The sequence below is a fragment of the Pseudoliparis swirei genome, chromosome 21 (assembly GCF_029220125.1).
Source record: "Pseudoliparis swirei isolate HS2019 ecotype Mariana Trench chromosome 21, NWPU_hadal_v1, whole genome shotgun sequence".
Lineage (NCBI taxonomy): Eukaryota > Metazoa > Chordata > Actinopteri > Perciformes > Liparidae > Pseudoliparis > Pseudoliparis swirei.
In genome coordinates this window covers 12,039,817-12,057,052 of record NC_079408.1, presented here as the reverse complement: position 1 = coordinate 12,057,052, position 17,236 = coordinate 12,039,817, and the positions used below count along the sequence as shown (strand labels likewise).

The following is a 17,236-nucleotide window of genomic DNA, read 5'->3' as shown; positions in this document are numbered from 1 at the left end:
ACATCACAGGCGCTCACGCTTTGCCCGAGCTCAACACAGACACTGATATCTACTTCACAAAAGGCTCGCCGTGTTTGCCGCAGGGCGACAAAGCGCACACACGTCGCATTCATTTAGATTTTCTAAAAGAGTGAAATCCATCACCCTGCGTTTCATTATCTAAATCATGTGAGGATATTTTTACACATTGCATAACCAGTCAAATGGGAGTGTTCTTGGCACATCTCCCACTACTGATGTTCACATTTAGCCTTTGGCCCTCTTTGCCAAAAGGTATGCCGACCTGAGACATGCACACACTCTTTTCTATACAAGCTGGTTCCTGTTGGGGTAAAAGATCCTTGTAATTACAGCAGATCAGAACTGTTTAAAAAAAGCACACTGGATGCATCCAGACAAGATAATTATTAGTTCCTAAACTGCATTTAGTCTGTAGTAACGGATAGATTGGTCGCTGAATTTGTGCTTTTGTTTCTCTGGGTGTCTGCTTTGCTTTCTCACTGAAACACTAAAAAAATCAATTTTTAAGTGTCTCTGCAAGCATTTAAAGGATGGAATGAAACACAATGTGAAAAGGAAGGAGGACGAAAGGCGTTTTGGTTGAAGAGATGTTGAACAACAGTGTGTGTAGTGAACATGAGAGGAGGGGAGGAATTTAAAAAATCTGCCAAGAGTGGATGTCGGATGAGGACGCGGATTCTAGGATAACGACCGTGTGCGAGGTAAAGTACAGAAAAAGAAAAAAAAAGACAGCAATAAAGAGCAAAGTAGGTTAAGACGGGAATCACAAAAGCGAGCTGGAAAGGCCACAAATGTTGGCTGGTCCTCCACTGGTCCGTGCTGAGGCCTGCCAGCCCACCGCGGCAAAAACACTCGAACAAAAGGATCATTTATTGGAGGAGGAAAGCGGGGGAAAGGGAATGGAGGGATGAAAGGAGGGGGGGGGGGGGCACTGTACTGAGTCATTTTAGAGCTGTGAGAGTGAAACACTGGCCCCATCTCAACATTCACAGCCAATGTGCAACATTGTCCCCCACGCTGCCCCGCTGACATACTCAGCAGCCAGAGGCCCATATGGTGGTAGCCTGCTCGCCTCATATATGTAAAACACACCCAACAATACCAGCACGGCCTCCACTTCCCAAGAAAACCAAAACGGGTACGTATGGATGCAGCCTGATGGTTAATTTCCTTATGTGGAATATATAAAAAGCTCAGCCGTGCTGTACTCGCCACAAGATCCCTCGATGAATTTTTGCGAATACCTTAAATTCTTTATTTAATCCAACTCTGGAGTCGGGCTATGAAATGTTAACCGCAGAACCCCATGAGGTTAAAGTCCGACACAACCGTCGGTACAAATCAAGTGGAAGCTAGCAGGGCTACATAAACAACAAGGCTTGGCAGGATGCATTCATGACAAGAGCCCCACTGTGGAAAGCTCAGTAAGACATCTCCATTTAAATGCCTCTATCTGCAGGCGTCTATTTCTTAACGGGCCAATTAAGTGCAGACAGTGGCTCAAAGAGAATGTTTTTTGACCTAGTTGAAGCATTGTTTATCTGTGGTGGAACCCCACTGCTGGAGAATTACCCCACACGGGAGGAACAAAAATGACGTACAATGAAAATCCATCATCTGGCCTTATTGACCTCCCTTCCTGACGATAAGGTAGACGTCTGTGAATGCTTTCTCATGAGAACGCAGAAAAAGAAAACCCTGAACAATCATAGCAGTTTTGCTTAAATTAAGCGACGTTCAAATTTTAGAAAACTATTTTCATATAGTCACGTCTATAAACATGGCTGTCACTCTTCAATGCTTGCATACTATTTTTCATGACATCATAATTTAAGAGATTTAGGGTTCTTGGAACTAAAAAATAACATGAAATCTGAGTCATGGAACAATCATGTTTCTCCTCCATTGGTTTCCTATAGTCATGTGAGAATAGAGGCTACCAGGTCAACTCAAACTGAGCCAGAGTTCAACTTTATTCAACTTCAAGGAGAATGCTTCAATGGCATGCCAAAATAGCTTTGAGTGCGGCTCCTTGGAAAGTCATGGCTCTTACGGAGAATAAGGATTCTGCCGCTTGTCAAATGTCTATAATGAACGCCCCAAACATCAGAAGGAAGCCTTGAGGGGATCAATAGTAATTTCCAGAAAATCGATATTCATTGTTATTCCAATGAGTTATCTGGCCTTCAGCACCTTACATAATCACATAAGGTAAAAAGTGTGAATATGCCTTTCGAAGAAATCTACTTATGAATTGTCAGAGCAGACGATCTATATCTCATATTGTGGATTCTGCAGTCATACAAATCAGATTTGTGTCTACATGGCGCCAGGTGAAGTTTGATAACCAGCATCGGTGGAAAGGGAGACTGTGCCTCCCTGGATGACCTTGCATGCATATTCTTCTATTCCATCTGAATAATGCCACAGAGAAGCTGGGAAAAGAAAGGAGAGCGAGAGGGAACCTTATGTTAAACAAATGGGTTTTAAAAGAATAAGGGCAACTCGTACCTGTTCCCTCCTTGTTTCCATTCTGATGCGTCCGCAGTTCCTCTGATTTGTAGAAGTCGATGCTGGCGTAAGTGTTGAGAGCCGAGCTGCTGCTGCTGCTGCCGACGACTGCTGCGCCCACTCCCACGACCGCAGAACCTCCACCCAGTCCAGAGAAGAGGCGAGAGGGGGCCTGGCTACCTGAGGGTCCATCCAGACCCAAATGGGGGCCCTCTTTGTTGGCCAAGTCCAAGTCTATGTAGTTAAGGCCTTGCTCTGTGGAGGAGGTCTGAGAGTTTGTGGGAAGGGCCTGCTGTCCAGGGAGGGCAAACTGAGTGGGGTTGTCGGTCACAGCACCGTTCCCCCACAGCATGCTTTCAAAGCCCAGCCGGCGGGCCACAGCCTGGGGGTGTTCTGGAAAGAGGGAGGCAGTGGAGGAAGAGGAAGTAGAGGTAGAGGTAGCAAGGGAAGCCGAGGCAAGGAAGGTCTCCGAGCAGTGGCGCCTGCGTCCTTGGGGGTCGGCCCGGATAACTTTAGCCCCGTGGTCTGGGTTGGGTCCGGGTTTGGCGAGGGGGAAATCTAAACCCCGTGATAGCACTGGAACAGAGGGATCAGTCCTGGTGGGGGAAGGGGCTTTGGGGGAGACACTGGCTGGTGACCTAGGGATGGTGTCGCTATTCAAGCTGAAGACCATGTCTGTGTAGTCGCCACAGGATGATGGGGACTCGGACTCAGACACTGATGGGACACTTTCTCGGCTTTTCCTAAGTGGGGCTTCAACCACTTCGACCCCTTGTTCACGACGGTCAGCAGTACCTTCATCGCAGGATTTGGGAGCATGAGCAAGAGTTGGTGGCGTCGGAGGGGTGTGGAAGGAGGGGAAAACTAGAGGGGAGAGGGATGAGGGGGACGGAGAAGGGCCCAAGTCCATATTGACATACTCAGAGGGAGTTGGGGGGCTGATGGGGGCAGAGGGGCCACGGGAAAGGGGGATAAAGTTCCCTAAGCAAGAAGTTGGCCTGTGTTGATGATGCTTGCTGCTTGAGCCATAAGGCAGTGATAATCCATGTCTGAGACCCCGGCCGCGCACTCCTCCGACCCCAGTCGGGCTGTTCTTCTCCCCCTTAAACTCAATGCTTACATACTCCCCAGGGCTCTTAGGTTCTGGGGGCAGGGGGTTCTCACGGACCCTTGGAAGGGTATTCGCCTTGGATACGTCAACAAACAGGCTCACTGGTCTGTTCCTACTATGGCTACCCTGCTTGGACAATCCACCAGAGCCCCGTCTCTGCTGGAGCTTACTCCCATCTTTGGACGGCGTTCCCCCAGCCATGGGGCTAACTGTCTGGGTAGCTCGGTCCTCAGTCTCCCCGAGGCTCTCGGTGCTGGCTGAGCTGGAGGAGTATGAGGATGAGGAGTGTGACAGGTGACGTCCAACCACTGCATTCACTGCTGCCGTTGGCTCTTGACGCCCTACCACAGTCCTACCTCCACCCATTCCCCTAGTAAAACTCCCATTGGACCTTCTGCCTCGTCCGGGTCCATTGTCAAAGTGTCCAGGAGAGGGGTTATGTTTGTATGAGCGGGGAAGAGAATAGTAAGAGTAGACCATCTTGGGGGCCGGCTGTTGAGAACTGGTCTCCAAATGATTGTTGTGTTCAGGTGGTGGGGGGCTGCCATTTACAGAACGTGCACTGATTGGAGACATGTTCATATAGTCACTGCCTGCCCTGCTGTCTGCACTACCACTTCCAACCCACGCTCCTCCAGAGAGACCCCCACGCTGGTCAGGGGAGCAGCTGCTATTGGGGGACATTATCATATAGCCATCAGAAGCTGGTGGAGGTCGGATCTGCTGTGGCGGGGACACGCTGTTGTTGGGAGTCATGGCCATGTAGTCGTCAGCAGGTTTGGAGTCAGAGTCTGGGACAGAGACAGCCAACGACGGGGACAGGGATACTGGAGGCTGAGTGACGCCAGGCAGCATGGACATGTACCCATTGTCCACACTACCACTTGCTCCTCCACCCACTTCACTTTTAAACTCACCCACCACATCCAAGTACCCTCCTCCTCCCCCTGCTGACCCAGCCCCTATGACAGATTCCCTCTGTGGGGCGGAGGAGGTGGAAGCAAAGGACTCGCGGCTGGTGCTCCTGGACATGATGGCATAATCGGCTGAATCTTCATCTGTTGGCTCCTCAGCTCTTCGCTGATGTGGGGCCAGCCTCTCCAGGGCCATCGGCGGTAACGAAGCCCGCTTGCTCAGCAGCCTGTGGTCAGCTTCACTTTCACGACTTGAGGAGCACCGCAGAACTTTTCTGCTGTGTGGCTGGGAGCCACAGGCTGGTGTCACTGGTGCTGGCAGGGAACTGGATGTAAAGCCCCCTTGGTTGGCATTGCTAGCACCACCAATACGTTGGCCCATCATGATATAGTTGGCTCCCTCCTCGCCAAGGGACTTGCTGCCAGCACTACCAATAGAGCTACCGGGGAGGCTCGGGGTGGGGGGGAGAGTGAGATCCCCAGGGCTCGAGCAATACTCATCTGAGGAGCCATAGTCACTGGGTGAACCTGAGACAGAGGCGCGATGGGAGGGGATATGACTGTAGGCATCAGACCCTGGACCAGCACCTGCCGATGTCACGACTCCAAACTCAGAGCCATGCCCTGAGCTAGAGGAGAGGCTCGGGGCTGGGGAGGGCGTTGGAGAGGAGATGGAACGCATCAACCCAAGAGGAGTTTTAGCAGCTGTGGTGGGGACTGAACGGGCTGATTTTGACCTGAGGATCGGGGTGGTAGAGCACGAGCCATTGGTGGAAGGGCTGGAGCAAGGACCTTGAAGCGGTGTGGTACTTCCTATCCCATCCTCGCATTTCGCCCCATCACTTGCAGTGCGAGACCTGGGAAAAGTATGCCGTGGGGTGGGAGAAGCATTGGCACTGCTGACCCCTGCTACACTGTTAACTCCTCCTGGGGGCTCCGTTCGGGGCCGGCGGGTGAAGCCCACCTGGCTGGGAGGAGGGTTTGGGTGATGGCGGCGTGAGGGAACACTGATGGGGTTTGAAGCAGTAGCACCTCCTCCAGGACCGGAGTTCGACTGAGACTTGCTGCGTTGGCGGAACTCTTCGCTCAGTGCCTTCATGGCCTCCAGCAAGGTTTCATGCATGTTCTGGGCCACCACTGAGTCATCCACCTAATCCATGACACAAAAAAATCTCTCAAACAGTGATATCAAACCATGATTTTGGTAAAAACCTATTTACAATTTGAGAAAATTTTAACGGAATATATTCAAGAGAAATTTGGATATCAATTAAATTTGGATTCAAGGCATACCAGCTCAAATACTGGTTGCCCTCTTTTTCTTTCTTCTGAATGCCTTCTAAGATTCATTTCACTTCTGTTTAGTGTTGTAAAGTTGGTTTAAGATTGAGTTTTAAGATCTAAAGGCATGTGTTTAGGTACAACAATACCAGTAAAACCATACCAGAGATATAAACAGTTAACCACCAAGAATAGGGGTTGTTCGCCCAAGATGTTCAGCAATGAGCTTTGGTGTGTGTGACACAGCTGTGTGTTTGAGTGGGACACAGCTGTGTGTGTGTGGGTCTGTGTGTGTGTTTTGTGTGTGTGTGTTCAGCTGTGCCACACAAATACCCGAGCTAAACATAACACTTTTAGCAGCCCTAATTAGATAGTGCTTTGAAATTCGGCACTTAAGATCACAGAGTCAAAGGAGTGCTGGACTAGCGCCCGTTGTATTTAAAGTGATTTTGCATTTTTTTCTATTAACCGAAAATGACATCCCTAAACGGTACAAAAGCATAATTCATTGAATTGGACCATAATGTGGGGTTCTGCGGGCTTTAACCATAATGTTGTGCAACTTTATACTTTCTCTGATTCTCTTGATTATAGGCTCTTGACGTATAGATGGGATTGGAGGGCGCAAAACTCAACGCTATGGAGGACTGCAGATTACAGGCTCACCTGCATCCAGAACTCGCCCGGGCCCGTCACGGCCGAGCGTCCCACCTCCACGAAGAAGAAGTTTTCTGAATGGCCGCAGCGTCGGACGTTCATCAGCTGCAGCACCACGGCAGCAGCGTCAGAGTTGAGCTTGACGAAGTTGACCGTCTTGTCGGTCAGGCAAAGGCGATAGACGCCCACCAAGTTCTTGGCTTGGCCCAGGCCTTTGGGCCACACCTTCACCTGCCACACCTCTTTGAACGCAGGCCCGGGATTCAGTAATCCATAGTCGCCCCCTTCTTCGCTGTCAGTCAGGCTCTTACCTACAGGGACGGAACAGAACCAGAAGATTAAAAAAGGTGGTTGGGGTAGAGAAGAGGAGGATGTGACTGGAAAGGAAAAAAAACAAAGAGGTGATTAAAGTGATTGATGAACTGCACTGGTGACATGACCTTCAAGCACCTGTGAACAAAGGGAACACCGGATGAAACCACCACTATTTACCTGTGAGTAGAGGGCAAGATGCCTCTATTATGTAAGCTCTGCTGATATCGAGTTTTTCACAGATTTTTAAAGCTGATCCGAGTTCAAACGGACCATGCAGGAGCATGAGAGACTCGCTCATACCCGGGGGTCTCATTTGTCAACCGTTGTGGAAAAAACGGGAAACATGGAAAATGCTTAACAAGTGAATCTTCTGCAAAACAAAGCAAACAAAGAGTGGGTCAGAAACCCAAGAGCGAAGCACTTAATGTGCGCTTTAAGAGGAGCTGCTCTACTGACAATAAACTGACTTGGTAAACTAATAACAGAGTGTCTTTGAGCGGGAGTACAGCCAGTCCATTCACCCCTTTGCGTCTCTGTATGCAAACATAATTACTGGAGGCAAACAGAAATGGGAGGGAGGGTTCTGAGATTTTAACAAACAAAGGCCCGGGACTTACTTTTAATACAACAATGAGCTGGATGTTTGGTGTTTTAAGTCACCTTTTTGTCTACAGATCGGAAGCAGGAACCGAGAAAATCAACTTATTCTATCACGCTGTGCAACTCATTGTCGGCAGCTATCGAGACCGACTCTGAATATTCAACAGATTTACCTCTAAGCTTCTTATCTTGCGGGCACAAGGGACTTCATATGTGTTGACTAAAAAGCCCAGGATTAGAGAAATACCATCACTTGTGTTTTAGGGTGGATTCTTCTGCTTCGGGGAACCATCCTGAAATGTTCCTTATGGATCCTTTCCTCACATGCACTATATTTGATGAGTTATCTCTGTCAAGCTGCCAGGTTGGTTACGCCTGAGCTGCTAACTACAACAAACAAACCGCCACAGGGCGGCTCACCTGTTGCAGGAACAAGATGTTCTTTGTGCAACGATGAGCACCTGCCTTAATAAGAGCATCACATCTGGAGCACCGGAGAGCTTTTTGACAAGTCACCGAGTGACGCATCGTATTTCCACAACGTTTGCGTGGTGTTCTACTTTAAGCAGTGATTTTGTCAGAGTCCGGGTAATCACAGTGCACCCTGACCACAGAATTACAAATACATGAACTTACGTCTGCATGCGTTTGTTCTTCTCTTCCCACGACTCTGCTGCAAACTCTACAACGACAACCACATGTAGACAAGAAGCCTCAGCATGCACGGTGGACCCCACATTGGCCGAGTTTCCGTTATGACAAACATTTCCCCAAAGATCCTTCTTCCCAAAACATCTTGACTGAAAAAAGGGAGGTGGGGGGGTCTGACGTGTCCTCTTCTAGTTTGCTTTCCCAAAATTGGAGGATTTTGCGCAACTCGAAAGAGACGTAGAATAGCTGTTTTGTTGAAAGCCGTGGAGGTTGTGGCTTCGTGTGTGTGTGTGTGTGTTAGATGACTCACTCAAGGCTGTTTCATGCACTGCTTTTCTTTGTGCGCCGCCTGGATTTAGATTTACAACAGGAAGGGATGGTTTGGGGAATTTTTTCAGTTGGAATTAGGGACAGCAGGAATTTTCAAAAGATGAAAAAAAATACCTTTTACAAGAGATCTCTCTCTCATATATATATACACACACACACATCTCAAATACAATGTGTTTATACGTAGAATTGCTTGGAACAACATTCTTATCACACTTGATCCCATCTGCGGTGCAGCGTGTTCCTCGAGGACCATCGTTTCCTTCTCAAGAGCCGAAGAACGTGTCTTTTAGGAGAGCACAAGTGTGTTTGTTTTGAGTAGTGCAGCCTTAAACCTCCGCTGTGCCTTCAACAGCACTCCCTCACAAAAAACACCCTTGATCTCAGGGCCACTCCGGCTGCGTGCACTTAACAACGGCTCCTCTCCAAAAGCACTGAAAAGCCTTTAAGAGGCTTTCCCAGACCCCTACAGGGATGCAGAGGGCTCCGCCCCTATCGAACATCGCGGACCGGCCTTCGGGGTTACATAAAGCTATAGTTGATCCTACACGGAGCCACATGAATTATAGATCGCCCGTGGCGGTCTTCCCGGGGGGAGCTGCAGGGCAGTGTGGAGCTCAGCAGACTCTGTTGTTGGGAACGTTGCACCTTTCCCCTGCCACTTTGCACAAAGACGTTATCAGCCGGTCAGCTTCTGTCGCCCCTATATGACATAATGAGCCCTCAGAGAAACACACGCACATGGCGGCCCCTAGCAGGAGGTGAATCCTAAAAGCCGGATGCCCGTGGAATCAAAAACACACGTGGAGGTACTAACACTTTGACTTCTGAGCTTGCCGGTTGAATAAGGGATATGCGTGCAGAAAGAACCGCTCCGCCAGCCTTGATGCAACCTTTCCGTTGGGTGTATATCGGGGGTCAAAGGGTTCACACAAGGTGACTGCACTCTTCCCTTTTTTTAGCAACCTGAAAACCACTTACACTGGCTTATTCATGCACCAGCTGTTTACTTCGCTTTCGCCGCGACCACACATGAAACTTTCATACGTACGTGCGGCTCGAGAGCGGCGACCTACGCGGCCAACACTGCCGTCTATTCATGACGTGTGTTTGCTATGCTCGAGCGGATCCCATACACCGTATATAAACGGGCCATAATCGACCCTCGTTTTCTCAAACTGGCTTTTTAAATGAGAGTTATTGGCTTTTAGGCGGCTCCGTGTCTCCCTTACTTTCTAATGTGCTGTTGGAGTGTGTGTGTGTGTGTGTGTGTGTGTGTGTGTTTAAGGGGGGTAAAGGGCTGCGATATTTACCCCCCCGGGCCGGCCAGATGCCTGATGTGATATCAACAGCTCCTCCCCTGAGTGGCTGATTATTGTGAGGGTTTATCAAACAAATCCAAAAGGAAGTAGGTCTTCCATAGGAGATTGCATCAGCTCAACCACGGCAACAACAGGATGAGGGGTTATTATTCTTATTGAAGAAAAGCCCCACTGGGTGGAATTGTCGTAAGATTACAGTTTTGAAATCTTTAAAAAAGGTTCATGTTTGGGGGGGGGGAAAAAGACGTAATTTTATAGCATCCCTCTTTCTCGTTCGAAGAGGGATAACGACTCTGGCACCGAACCGGCTGGTTCTGTTTCAACTTCCTGATCTCATGGCCGTAGTACGCCGAGTCACAGCGCCACAAAACTTCTGAGGGCTAGACCCCCATTTTACAAGCCCGATCTCAGCCACTGTGCCCCCTCTACCACCCCCGCTGCCATACCGGGTTACTGGATAGGAGACAGCTGTTGTCCTAGCGTGGATCTCAGGGAGAAAAACAGAGTGGGCTACTTGGCAGTGAAACCCAGTTGGTCTAATCTCTTTCTCCCATGTGTGCCTCTTTTCCTTTTTCTCAACTCCTCCACTTCCCCATCTCTTCATCTATCTCTGCCATCTGTGATCCCCCGATCTGGGCCCACAATGCCTCCGAACACCAGCATCTGCCTGAGGTTCATTTCACATGTGGTTTGTGCTAGCCACACACTAACACACACACACACACAGTAAATTATCGGTGACGCCTACAAAGTTTGCTTTCCCTTGACGAGACGCGCTCTCTGCAAATACAGCTCAGTAGTTGTCACCAAACTGGCCGCCATCTTTGATGCTCCTCTGCATATACCGTTACAGGCCAGCATCATTTCAGGTTTTTTTCTTCAACAAAGTCATATTAGGAAAAAAACTGTCTCCAGGATAAGTTTCGTCTCACGCAAATTTTTCCAAAGCGAATAAATCACATTTTGGAATTTAAATCAGGAATTCGTTCTGGTCTTCTGGGCAAGCGGCCGCTCCCAGAGTTCATTTTTAACTAAAACTTTTCATATGTAAGATCAGAGAATTAAATTAAGGCTTTAACGTTTCAAAATCATTGAGGGAATTTAACGTCTACATATTCTCAGGTATATTAAATAGTTGCACTTAGTGGATTCTTTACCTACAAATTAAATGTACAGATTTAAACACATGACCATGCAGCCACAACTGCAAAACTAGTTCAACTTAAAAGAAAGCATGCTGTAGAAAGGGCATCATAGAATTAGGGATTTATTTCATAAAAGGAGTAAAATATATAATCTATAAGCACTGTATGGAAAGGTTCGTAGGAAAGTGTGTGTGCGCTAACACACGTTATTAACCACGTTCTCCTCATTTTGAAATAGAAAACTCCGGGGCTTAATTCCAAAAACATAAAGTTCCCTCTACTTTTATATTAGTATGTTTTTTTTAACTTTTGCAATTTATTGAAAGACAAGAAAAAGAAAAGTTGTTATTTACTGCACCGATAGTGACGGGCGGGGTTCATGCCGGGTGTTGCAGTGCATCCCGTCTTGGCTCTCCCAGAGGAGCAGCACGGCCGCTAATGAGGAAGCGCTTCGCTCGCGTCTCTAATGCATCCACCGTAAAGCTGACGGACAACTGGCGAGCTTCCCCGACCTCCACTAGAACGGTGGCAATGGGCCCCGTTTCAACCCGCAGCGATCAATACAACTCCCTATATAAGGTTACTGTGCATTGAAAGCACCACGGCTCCATCCTGCTCGACAAATGGTCGCTCCTGGACTAAATGGATCCTCAGCCCGTTACTCTGTCTGATGCGCCGCATCCCCAACGAGCCCGGAGCGGGGGGTGGGGGGGCCAACGCGTTACATTTAATTACTGGGTGTCAACGTGCCCCCAAACTATTTACAGAGAGGACATAACTTGTGGCAGCTCTTGAGCCCGGAGCAGGAAAAAGACCCACAAAAAAAAAAAAAAGACCATGGATCATTTTATAACCTATAGTTTGTATGTTTCCCCCCCGGAGACGCTCTCCCGCCTGACTCCATCAGCACACGGCCTCTCTGTGCCACCAGCGGCTGGCCCTCGAGACAATAATTACTCCCTAATTAGGGCGATGAGCAGTGCTTAAGCTCGGCTTAGCGTTTAATCGGACGGCTCTCGGAGCCACTGGTGAGATCCAAATCTCATTGGTCAGGGCAGCCGAACGATAACAACCACTCTGGAGACGCACGGATTGCCTGAGAGTCTTTCTCGACATAATTCGCTTTAGAAAACACATTTTTCCTCATTCGATTTTACGAGCTTTTGGATATCGGCCCAGGCAAAACTCATGTGTATGGCATTTTGTTTTGATAATCCTCGACCGAGAAGGGAAAAGCGCTCGCTGTGAGGTTGGTGGATTAGCATGAATAGTAACCATATCATTATCAGCTTTGAACATGGAAAACTGAATTCCACAGAGCTCGACTGTCCTGGAGTCAACAAGCCTCCGTCTGAACAGAAGGACGGGGATGCGGGCGAAGGACTCGTTTCTTGATCCGATGATCCATATCTCAAATAATCTTTTATTCATTAAGCGCTGCGTGTCGACGGGAGATGAACAGATGGGAGTTCGCTCGAAATAAGTTGTTTTTCGAGTCGAGATGTTTTTCTCACAATGGAAAGTTTAATTTTATGTTCCTCAAAATAAAAACCAGTCCCCTCGATGGGGTTCATTCGAGTTGAGCTACAACTCAAACTGTAAAGTCACCGACATGCCAACAAGGATGACGTCTGTTCGCAGATCAAGCCCAGAAGCGTCGCGTTGGTTTCATCAACAACTAAACACATTGTACTTTCTCCTTTGGATTAATGCAGAAAGTAAAACATTGAGACAAGAACAAAATGTGCAAAAATACTCAGAACTTGGAGCTTATTCTCTCAGCAGCACGACGTCACGTCTTCTGAATCAACCGTGTACCCCGCAGATGTGACATGAACCATCACATAAAAAAACAGCCTCAAATAACCCGAATATTTAACAGATTTCCTAAAATCCTTGTCGACCGACTTTCTCCCAATTAATTCATAATTTCATTATAAATCAGAGACAATCCTGTCAGATTTCATCCGCTTCTTTTTTTGGCCGGCCTTTCATTCTCGCCGCTGTAATCCGTGCAGCTTTCCTGCGCGCATGTGTTTCCTCTCTCGCTTAGAGCCGCCGCCGACGTTTCGACCGGCGCCATATTGTTTCACTCCGGGTCAACAACCGCTCCCGAGGTGGTGGCCGAGCTGCGGGACGGTGTTCCTGACAGACGGCGACTGCGGCCCGTTTTTTGTCGAGGTTAAGCCGTCACACACACACACTCAACAGACTCTCTGGCCCGATGCTGTACTCGCTGCCCCGAAGGGTCTTACTGACAGCTCTTTCCACGAACAGCTATACGCCGTTATCAAAATTAAAAAAGGAACGAACGGGAGCTCTGGACTCTGTACGACAGGCGGTGCCGCGTCTCCCGCCACTCTGGCTTCAGCTCTCGACCCGCGGGCCGGGAATTCTTCCGTCTCCCCAACCGGGCTGAGCGAGGGAGGGACAGACACTCGACTGTACTGACATTGGTGTGTGTGTGTGTGTGTGTGTGTGTGAGAGATGTGGCCAGGAGGGGGTGAGGAGGTTCAGTTCACATACAGACACTGAAGACCTGAAACTGTGTCTGATCAGCACATACCAGAGGAGTGTTGTTACAGGGAGGAATCCTGACTGTGTTCGGCCTGTGTGTGTGTGTGTGTGTGTGTGTGTTAAGCTATAGCCGAAGTGGAACGCCCCGTTCTGTACGTCTGACCTTTACACACTAAAACACTTAGCGGCCGCAGATTAGATCGCCCGCACATTTGGAGCAATTTTCCTTTTTGGGTAAAAAGAAAAAGAAAGGTCGTTGTGCCGGTTTCTCACGGACCTTTAGGGCTCCGACATCTGTCGACTGAGTCCTGCCGCCTCGCGGGAACTCAAATACTTTTGAGGGGGGGCGGCACGGCACACAAACCCAGTTATATAAAAAGGAGACATGGGGGGGGGGGGGGGGGCACCGCGTTGACACCGATTCCAAAAACCTGCACACGTTGCACTAGACTCCCCCGCCCTGAGCTCCCAACATGATGTTGGTTTTAAATGAACGATGAGAGTATCAGATACATCAGAATATCCGTTTTCTTCTTCTCTCTCTTATGTAACAGAAGTCAAGTGCACCTTGAACCTGTATCTTTACTGTTGGCCCAGATTACATCACCAGTCCCCTGTGGTCGGTCAGTGAACGCTGAACAGGTGATTTGAAGTCGCCCCGCTCACCCGCTGTGTTGACACAAGCGGGACAGTGTTGAGAACAGGCTACATGGGTGGTTTTTTTTGGGGGGGGTGGGGGGGTTGAGGCTATTTACACATTTGCAGCGTTGGATAAATCCACTGCAGGAGACGCTCGATGGGCCGGCCTGAGCTGCCCAGCTATTTCCAGTCCAACCAGGAAATATGAATATTTAATGAATGACTGAGCGTCTCCAGTGAAGATGCATGTGCTTCTCCCTTACTACTTTTTTTGGTGGACATTTTTAACCCTCCTCTTGTAGGACCAATGCTTGATGTAATATTGCAGTGTCAGCAACAACAAAACAAAACAAAAAAAGAGGAGAGCTGGCAAAGTAAACAAGAAGAAGAGGAGGGGGGAGGGGGGGGGCAGAGTTGGGAAAGAGAGGCAAAGCTTGCACACACAGCTGAGGCCCACGGAGAGAAAGCCAAAAAGTCTGGAGGACAAACTGAGAGTAAATATCCAGCCTGACACCAGCGTGATAAGAAGCGGCGGAGATGATAAGCTACGCGCGGCGGCTCTGAAGTGTTTACAAACGCGCGCTCCCTCTCGGAGGCCATTCCTAAAGAACTCTCGTTTCTTTCTTTTCTTTTTTAAGTGAAAAGCACCACCCACCTTCTTACATTAGTTTTTATACACAGACGGCCATGGGAGTGTAGGCTGTGTAAACTTGGCCCTCGGGCTGTAATTGCTTTTCTAATTTTATTTAAACAATCATTGCACCAGCGGAATGACACGAGTCCCGACCTGCAGTGCGCTGCTCCTCTGCAGGCGGTGCCACGTTTCCCCTCACACGCGGAGCCCCGCACGGCGGTGCGCGTGCGTGCATCCATATGTGTGTGTGTGTGTGTACGAACTTGCATATTGGGAGTTTGCACCGGGGGTCTCTTCGACTTACTTTTGCACTGCAGCTCCACCATGGCCTGGTACCACTCGTCCTGGTCCGCCTCGTTCTCCGCGGCGACGGCGAAGCTCTCGGCCCGCGTGTACAGCACGATCATGTGCTTGTTCTTGGAGTCGGCCCGCTTGTTGATGTTGAAGCACGTCTCCAGCGCCACCGCTTTCTTCGGCACGGGGGCCTTGCCGCGGAATTTCTTCTCGCTCTCGTAGTACTCCAGGCGGGCCGGGCCGCGCTCCGACGCCGCGCGCAGCACGAAGTACCGCCGGTGCATGGACTTCTGCTTGCGGAGGTAGCCGCTCTTCCGCACGTCCTCGCAGCTCTGGAGGTCGCCCGCTTGGCTCTCCATCACACCCGACGTCTCCATTTATCACCCCCTCCTCACACGCACACACACTCAAACTCTTTCTTTTTGTTTCTTCTTCTTCTTTCCTTTCTTCTCGTGTCGTATTTCTGCAAGTTTAGAGGGACAAGTCACACGTCCCCCGGCTGCGCTCCCCTCCCTCTCTCCCACATCGACGCAGGCATGTGAGAGGGGATGCGGGGGTCGGTTTTGGGGGGGTTGCCGCTACCGAGGAGTCCGGCGGTCGGGACCTGAACCAGGGGTCGTTGGCGGCCGCAGCCTTCGGTAGTTTCGCTCCTCTTTGGGTGTTTCTCTCTGTCCGACGGGCCGGCGCGAAGTCTCCACACGGGCGAACACATGCGGCGGAGCTCGCGCTTCACTCTGCACTGCTGCTGCTGCGCGTGGCTCGAGCGACGTCTGAGCGGTTTAATCCCATTTACTGCACATCGCACGCGCACGGAGCCCAGCCTGCTGCAGCCTGTCTCACTCTCCGCCTGTCTGCCTGTCTGCCCTCGCCCCTGCCCTGCCCTGCTCGGGTCTCGTCGATGTGGAGAGGAGCGGAGCAGCTTCCGTGGAGCGGGACTGTCACTCACCGCTGTACTAGTACTCTGGAGTGCTGGTGCGTTCACGGACCGAGCCCGGACTCCGACACAAGAGCACCCGCCTACCTCGTGTGTATTTCGGTGCTCTACGCCGAATTTAATGGTACAAAGTACTCTATTAATGCAACTGGGAGACTGTAACAAGATTATTAAACATAAATATAACATTAACTACAAACTGAACTCAAACTAAACGAATTGCAACACATGTGTAGAGACCGTTATATATAATATAGAAAATGAACGTACATTGTTTAAACTATACCATAGATACAGTGACATGTTGGATAATCATAACAATAAACAAAAAGCACACGGAATGAGCAATAATAATAAATTACCCCTATGAAAATATGTTATTACGGAATATATTTTTAAGATAAGGTAATTTATGTAACGTAGCTTTCTACTTTCCTTTTTTTAATCTATTTAATTTTAATTCCCTTTATTTTGCACCTGTGCTGCCACGAGGTGAATTGTATTGCATCCTGGGAGTTTAACTCACCCAACTAACAACCGATATGTCCCACAGCACGTGAAGGCAGCAACACTTCCAGTGTGTGGAGTAAGATTTCAGTCCTGGCTCTGCCATGGGTCCATCCTGTTCTATTTATCGTTTATAAAAAATAAAACCTGTATCCTGTATTTGCACGTTTTATGCATCAACTCGACTTCTAAAGGCTTAGAGATGTAGAAATCGAAACATGTCCTACATTAAATACAGCAGGAGGTCGAATGAAGATATTTAAAATATAGGTTACTAGTCAAACCATTACATGCTGTGGGAATAGTCATTTTAAAGTTATTGTTTACTAAATGCTACACAATACATTAAGCTGCTGTAATGTGATGAACGAGGCATTTGTAGACGCCATGTTGTTTGCCACTCAGACTGTCTGAGTACAATGATTTTGATCTGCGTTTTTTTTTTTATGTTTAGTCTGTCTGGCTGAGCAGTGACACCTCCATCTCTCACTGGTCAGAGTAAAATACCATCGAATAACAAACGTATATAATATTAATAACAGGCATGTTTAATCGGAATTTGCCATCTCAGCGCAGCTTTTTAAATGCTCTATCAATAGCCATCCTGACAGCTCTAAAGGGTTTCTATCTGTATCCTGCATGCTGTTACGCAATGTGCATTGAAAAGTAACGTTGTGCACGAGGTCAGGGGGAAATGAAGCTCACGCGCCCTCTGCTGGTTGAAGACGTAATTTCAGCCTTTAGAATAAAACAAATTAAAAAGAAGCCTCTATTATGCTCAATATTTTCTCATTTTATGTTTGTATTTTTTTAAGAGATTAAAGATGAACCAGAAAAACACATTTTAAAAACC

The 17,236-nt window shown here is 48.7% G+C and overlaps 1 protein-coding gene across 1 annotated transcript in view; it reads right to left on the bottom strand.

Annotated features, from left to right (window-relative positions):
* si:ch73-335l21.1 (insulin receptor substrate 1-B) overlaps nucleotides 1–17,157 on the bottom strand; it is a 41,780-nt gene extending 24,623 nt beyond the window's left edge. The window contains exons 1-3 of the mRNA XM_056443467.1: nucleotides 14,953–17,157; nucleotides 6,505–6,806; nucleotides 2,533–5,707 (exon numbers count right to left, since the gene is read on the bottom strand). Of these exons, the coding sequence (XP_056299442.1) occupies nucleotides 2,533–5,707; nucleotides 6,505–6,806; nucleotides 14,953–15,319 (3,844 nt within the window). The 5' untranslated portion in view covers nucleotides 15,320–17,157. The remainder of the gene's footprint in view (nucleotides 1–2,532; nucleotides 5,708–6,504; nucleotides 6,807–14,952) is intronic.
* Between the last annotated feature and the right edge of the window lie 79 nt (nucleotides 17,158–17,236).